Source organism: Pantherophis guttatus, chromosome 4, assembly GCF_059756535.1.
Source record: "Pantherophis guttatus breed Tessera chromosome 4, ASM5975653v1, whole genome shotgun sequence".
In the NCBI taxonomy this organism is placed as follows: Eukaryota; Metazoa; Chordata; class Lepidosauria; order Squamata; family Colubridae; genus Pantherophis; species Pantherophis guttatus.
Genome location: NC_142066.1, coordinates 80,981,051 through 80,988,066, shown reverse-complemented (window position 1 = coordinate 80,988,066; position 7,016 = coordinate 80,981,051). Strand labels below are relative to the sequence as shown.

General features: G+C 42.5%; 1 protein-coding gene across 8 annotated transcripts in view; it reads left to right on the top strand.

Moving 5' to 3' along the window:
* Window positions 1-1,604: 1,604 nt before the first annotated feature.
* Window positions 1,605-7,016, top strand: part of EEPD1 (endonuclease/exonuclease/phosphatase family domain containing 1) — a 220,691-nt gene continuing 215,279 nt past the window's right edge. For 6 of the 8 annotated variants that reach the window (XM_034411653.3, XM_034411587.3, XM_087894058.1 and 3 more), the window contains exon 1: window positions 2,243-4,006. In XM_034411653.3, coding sequence (XP_034267544.1) covers window positions 3,156-4,006 — 851 coding nt within the window. In that variant the 5' untranslated portion in view covers window positions 2,243-3,155. Of the gene's footprint in view, window positions 2,040-2,242; window positions 4,007-7,016 lie in introns of those variants that run through there. The other 2 variants (XM_087894057.1, XM_034411360.3) reach the window with 2 other exon arrangements.

Here is a 7,016-nt window from a genome sequence, read left to right as displayed (position 1 = left end):
CAACACACGGGTTACCGGACACCCTGGTATCCGACAATGGGCCCCAGTTCACGGCAACCCAATTTGAAGGCTACTTAGCCGAATTAGGCATAAGACATGCATTATCCGCTCCTTTTCATCCGGCTTCTAATGGCCTTGCAGAGAGATTTGTAAGAACAGCCAAAGAGGCCCTGTCCCGGCTTGATGCAGGGGACTGGCAAGCTAGAATTGATGAGTTCTTAGCGGTACAGCACGCCACCCCGTGCCCCACCTCGGGCTGCAGCCCAGCCGAGCTCTTAATGGGCCGAAAACTCAGATGCATTCTCGACCGACTGCATCCCAATTACTCCCCTGATAGCTTCAAGGGGGAAGGGGGAGGACTAAGACAATTCCGAGAAGGAACTCCAGTTTTTGCTAGAAGTTACACCAACGGGCCCTTATGGGTGGAAGGAACCATCGTAGGAATTACCGGCCCGAAGTCTTATACAGTCGATATAGGGCATGGTAAAATCTGGAGGAGGCATATCGATCAATTGCATAAACGTTTACAAAACGAAAACTCATGTCCTAACTTTCAAAGTCTTCCTGACACAGCTACCTCAAGCCCGAGTAAGCCGGAATACTTATCTGGCAACCCTGAGTTCCAGCGCCGCCCCAGCGAGCCAACACTCCCAGCTGGAGATAGCCACACCTCCGGAGAAATCCAGGAGGTTCCATTGGCGAAGCCGGGAGAGACGGGAGGTCTCTCCGACCAGCTCGACGCCTCGCCAACAACTGAACTGCGCAGGTCAACCAGGATTAAGACACACCCTGGTCACCTGCGTGATTTTGTATGTAAATATGTAAATAGATAGAATAAGTGCCTTCTGGGAGTGGAGGGGTGTTATGTATGTATCTATTTTGTGTGGGAAATTCAAATGTACAGTGAATCCTAATTGGTTCTTGGTTGCCCCTGAAAAGTATATAAAGAGGGCTGTTACCTGTGTTCCTTTGCTGAAGTCTCACCCTGAATTAAAGAGCTGTTGTTAGTAGCCTGCTTGTGCCTCTCGTTATTCCCGCGCTACAACAGAGTCCACCGTATTTTATCTTTATTACTGATTTTATTATAGCAATAGCAATAGCACTTAGATTTATATACTGCTTTACAGTGCTTTACATCCCTCTCTAAGTGGTTTACAAAATCAGCATATTGCTCCCAACAATCTGGGTCCTCATTTTACCCACCTTGGAAGGATGGAGTCAACCTTGAGCCTGGTGAGACTTGAACTGCCAAATTGCAGGCAGTTGGCAGTGAGCAGAAGTAGCTTGCAATACTGCACTCTAACCACTGTGCCACCGTGGCTCATTATAATAGCTTTGTTGTATTGCTGTGAACCCCTAAAATTGTTGGGAGTCGACCAGTATATAAATTTAATATAATTACTATTCCGTGCTTCATGCTTATTTGATATGTCTGCAGTTTCCCTGCCATATAACCACTAAAGAAGACCCTCCCCAATTTTCCCCAAGGCTTCACAACCGAAAGGTGAAAACATCTGAACGTTTCCCCTCCACGCACACACACCCCCTTTCTTTGACTAATCTCAACGTAAAACCTCCTCCGGAAGAACCTAGGAATTTTCTGCAGTATCAGCAGCCTATTACTGAGCAGCGACGAGCCACTTGTTTAGCCCAGGAGATATATTTATAGACTTTTTTTTTTGCACTTTTCGGCAAAAAAAGTGCAAAAGCATTAGCTGATTAACCATCGGAGAACTCAAGTCCAAAAAGCTTCAGTAACCTGCCAAATGCCAAAAGCTCTTGGACTGCTCTGCTGAAAAAGCACGTGATAACCTGTTTCTATCTATGCTTGACCTGTCGAAATCCCTCTCTCCCGTCATCCCTGCAAATCGAGGCTCCGCCAGGCAAATCCTCCTCCACCCACGAACGCGCGGAAGCGCTCACATACCTAGCATACAGAGGCACTTAATGTGCAAGTCACGCCGTGTGCAGAGGCCAGAGGGATGAAGTACTCTTGGGGGACAGTCAGTCAGATGCAGCCTAGACTCACACGACCAAAGGTTGGTGTATGTATGCGAGGACGGGGTGATTAAGAGGGAAGGGGGCAACTGAGTCTCCAAAGTTTGGCCTAAAAGCTGCTCTTAGCCTTGGCAGCCGGCTTTGGCTGGCTGGCAACCGGTTAGCCCAGCGGCAACAACCCGGACAATTCCGGCGCGAGAGCGCAGGCCCCGCCTCCGCTGTGCTTTGAGGCGGTCCCGACTATTGCTCCCCGCGCCGCCTCTAAACTCAACAGCTCGCGCGTGTAACAAGTCGAGCTGTGTCGTAACTGCTGGCCTTGGAGGCTGGATGTCTGGGGCACTGTCTTTGTCCGCAAGAGGCAGCGCCTTTGGAGCCCTCCAAGGGCGATCGCCAAGAAGGCCATTGCCGGAGCGAGAGTAGAGGAAAGCAGAAACACTCGCCGACCTTGCGTGGGAAGAGCACTGCGAAAACCCAAGGCGGGCGGCGGGCGAGGTGTTGGGTCTCTTCCTCTTCTCATCGCTTCCTTGGCTTTGCAAAAGGCGGCGAGGTTGAGAAATCCACTGGCGTAGGTCGGAAAGGAAAAGCCCCACGTGGGGGGTGGGGGTGACGACGAGCTACTAGAAAAGGAACTGCGTTGCCTCCCGGAGCTAGGATGCTTCCCGGCGAGATGCTACTGTAAGAAGAGCTTTTTGCTTGGGATCGCAGCGCTGCAGAGGCTCTGGAGAGACTTGGGCGACTGGAAGCTTCGCCAGCCTGACCGAAACAAGAGGGACGAGAAAGGGTCTCTTCCGTTCAAGGAGAGAAGAAAGAAAAAAGGAGGCTGGCTCGTTGACCCGCTCGCGGCATCGTGCGAGCGTGGCTGCGTGCGTGTGTTTAGCGTATTTTTAACTTTCCCCACTTGGCTGCTGAAGTACCTTCGGAAGCCGGCGCTTACTCCAGCCTCGCAACTCTGATTTTAAACAGTGTTTACTGTCTCACCCTCCCGTGATGTTGCCAGCGTTTTCTGAAAGACTCTTTGCCGTTTGTCTTCTTTCTTCAGAAGTTCTCTGCAGAATTCTCACAACCTGAGGGCCAAGCCGTCTCTGCCTGGAAGTCGCTTGTCCTGTTTGAAATTGAAAACAATCCACTTTGATTATTGCAAGATAAAAGAAGAAACGATGGGTGGTAACCTTGGCTGCCACCGCTCCATACCCAGAGACCCTTCAGATCTTTGCCATAATCGTAAATTCAGCGCCGCATGCAATTTCAGTAATATCCTTGTGAACCAGGAGAGGCTAAATATTAACACAGCCACAGAAGAGGAGCTCATGACTCTTCCTGGGGTCACCAGGATGGTAGCCCAAAACATTGTGGAATATCGTGAGTATATTGGTGGCTTCAACAAAGTTGAAGACTTGGCCTTGGTGAGTGGAGTTGGAGCTGCCAAGCTGGAGCAGGTGAAATTTGAGATCTGTGTGAACAGCAAAGGAAATTCTGCACAACATTCACCCAACTCTTTAAGAAAAGACCAGAATCTGGATCACCTTTCAGCTATTAAAATCAACATTAATACAGCTACACCTGCTCAGCTCATGAGCATCCGAGGTATCACAGAAAAGATTGCCAACAGCATTGTAGAATACCGCAGAGAGCATGGGCCCTTCAAAAGTATTGAGGACTTGGTCAAGATGGATTGTATCAACTCTTTAATTTTGGACAAAATCCGATATCAGATCTTTGCAGAACGGTCAAGACCCTCTTCCACAAATACTAATAGTGGCCTTAATTTCACTGTCAAGCCTCATCCAAGCCCCACATCCCTGAGCCTCCAGAGTGAGGATTTGGATTTTCCTCCTGGAGGGCCCACACAGATGATCTCCACACGACCCACAGTGGAAATGTTTGGTGGGGTGCGGGATGGGCGACCTGTGCTGAGAGTGGCCACTTGGAATCTGCAAAACTGCTCTGTTGAAAAAGCCAACAATCCTGGTGTGCGAGAGGTTGTGTGCATGACTTTATTGGAGAACAGGTATGGTGCAAGATCGAGGAATATTGATTTTTTTTTTTTTTGGTTTCTCTTCTGCTGCTTCCTTAGATCCTGTATGTGCATCCTAATAGTAAGAGAGTGCCCAACATTTTATTACTATTGATATATAAATTATTCATCGTGCTTGAGAGCCAGTTTGGTATCAAGTTAGAAATTAGGAGACCCTGAGTTCTAATCCCTCTTTAGGCACAAGGCGAGCTGAATAATCTTGGGCCAGTCATTTTCTCTCAACCATAAAAAGAAGGCAATAGCAAACCACTTCTGAAAAGCTTTGCTAAGAAATTTCAGGGACCTGTCAGGTATACTTCACGAATCGGACATGATTGAATGGCAAAATAAATAAATAAATAAAAATCAATGTGATGATTTATTTTTTAGGGTGATGTTTTTAAGAGCTGGTACAGTTTTGTTTTGGTTACAAAATGATAGGAAATCATACTGTCAATTTTCAACAACTGTGATCCAACATGGCTCTGCAGTTCAGGGCACACATTCAGCTCAGGTGGCCTACTCTTGGATTAACAAACAAAATATAATTGAGGAGATGAATGCAATCATTTTTAATCTATAAGCCACATATAAATGTTTCAAGTTTTAAAGAGCCATTATGTCATATACAACATTGCTGAACAGTTGCTTTAGGACATTTTGTCTACATTAATAATTTTTTCTGAACAGAAAATATGTTTGTTTTGGCTTACTGCATAAAGCCAGACATTAACTCTGTCAATTTATAATGCAGCCAAGGCTTTCAACCTGTTGGTATAATGTAAACAATTATGGAAATATGCAAGATTCTAATCAGTAAATTGCTTAATGGAACTATATTCCACTAATACAATGCTGTATGTAGATAAAGAGGAGCATTTCTTTGTGCATTTTACAGGAGGTTCTTTTAATGACAGTTTTAATTGTTCCTGGCATAAGTTCCAGAGTAATTGTAGGTAGTTTAATGTGATATTCGAACTATTGTATTTCACATTACCATATTTTCCTGCCTTTACTTTGTATTTTTAATGGCTCTTTTCCAGATTATCTTTCTTGATGTTTTAGCTTTTATTTATTTTTGATCTGTAGATTGCAGTTTGAAACAGAGCACCACAAACTTAAAGCTGGCTTATTTTGATATATATTGATTTTAATTGGTAATCAATAACTCTCATATTCTGACAGCTTTATAGATATGTTAATGCAGTTGTTCTTGCAACAATATGGAAGTGGAGTCCTTCCTTCCTTCTTTCCTTCCTTCCTCCCTCCCTCCCTATTGCAATCTATTTACATGCCTGGTATTTCCTGGTAGATTCCATCAAATATTTGCCAAATCTGACTAAGTTTAACTTTTTGAGATTAACCAAGTTGACTCAGCATGACTTTGTCCTAGTAGCATGCAATAATGAAATGTGGAAATGCCAGATTTCGGGATACTCTAGTGTCCCTGGAAGTTCAGTTTCCTGTATTATTTTTCTTTTATTATTGCAAGGAGGCATAGTTGGATCAATAGCACTTGAGGAGGTGGGAGGAGGTTGAAATTCTACCATACCTTAGCCCTTGATATGGGTAAAGGTTTTAATGTGACTGGAGCACACTGTTCTAAAGCCAGCTTGAATATGAGTTTTTAGAGGTTATGACATAACGGATGTATTGTGGAGGGCAAAGTGTATAGGCTTCTTCATCTTGATACATTTAAGGATGGGTTTAATATAATCTCCATGAAAAACCTCTATAAAGAATTCACTCATTTAGGTATTTATGATCTCTGGATATAGATAAAAAACCTTAGGAAATAGCATTTTTGTTTGCATATTAGTACTCCGTATTCAGGTGACTTTGCTGGTGTAAAAACTACACACATAACTACATTTGCTTGTAATGCCAGCATACTCCAGTGTCTATATCACAGATGAGGGTCTTCTGCATACACATTCATGCTTAAGTCAATTTTAAGGATGTATCTACACAAATAGAATTTAAATCCACTTAGCCATATTCTAGTTCACATGTTTTAGGACAATAATTCAGTTTGGAATTATCAATATTGCTAAATTAAATATGATGCTCAGGAAGGGAAACAAGTCTGACAGGCATTGGTATGATTATTAACAGTGTTAAAATAATTTGTCTTAGTCCTTAAAAATATTTATCAGATTCAATGCTGCAAAAATGCAAGGTTGTTGTAGTTTATTGTTTCAGTTTTCATCTGGAAAAAAATATGTATAAAGAGTTTTATGGAATATATGAGTAGCAGTATTCTTTAATAGACCAATAGTTTGGATATTATTATATATAAAGTATACTTGCTGTGGTTATACTTGTGCTGTAACATGAAGTTGGCAAATAGTTTTTATTCACATATCGGTAGTGCAGAGATTGAACTGCCTTTAGTGTACCATATTGCAGGATTAAAAAAATATATTATAAATTCCAAATATGATGGAACAATCAAACTGGGTTGAGCAATTAGTGCTTTCAGAGCTGAAGCTTTTGCTGCAATTCTATTTTGCAACATCATTTAACATGTAAGCAAAAACTGCATTTCGCAGGACACATACATAGCTTTGTGAATTTTCATAGAAGCAAAACAAACCATTTATTTATTTATTTATTTAGGAAATTTATTTGTTGTCCATCTCATATCCGACAATGGCTGCCCTACAGTTGCTGATTTATCTTTGTAGTGAGTTCATTTGTTTTTGCATTTATATACTTCATATTCCATTCTATTCCAAAGATGCTGAGCAACTAAAATCAAATTTTAAAACCTGTAACATTAACAATAATGGCAATAGCAACAACATTCAAAAACTTTGAAATAATGATGCTTATGCATTACCTTTAATCGTCAATTACTGTTATAACAACAGAAATAGAATAGAACAGAACTGAACTTTATTTGGCCAAGTGTGATTAGACACAAGGAGTTTGTCTCTGGTGCAGAAACTCTCAGTGTATATGCAGAACAACAGAATCATCATCATCATTATCATTCCAATAA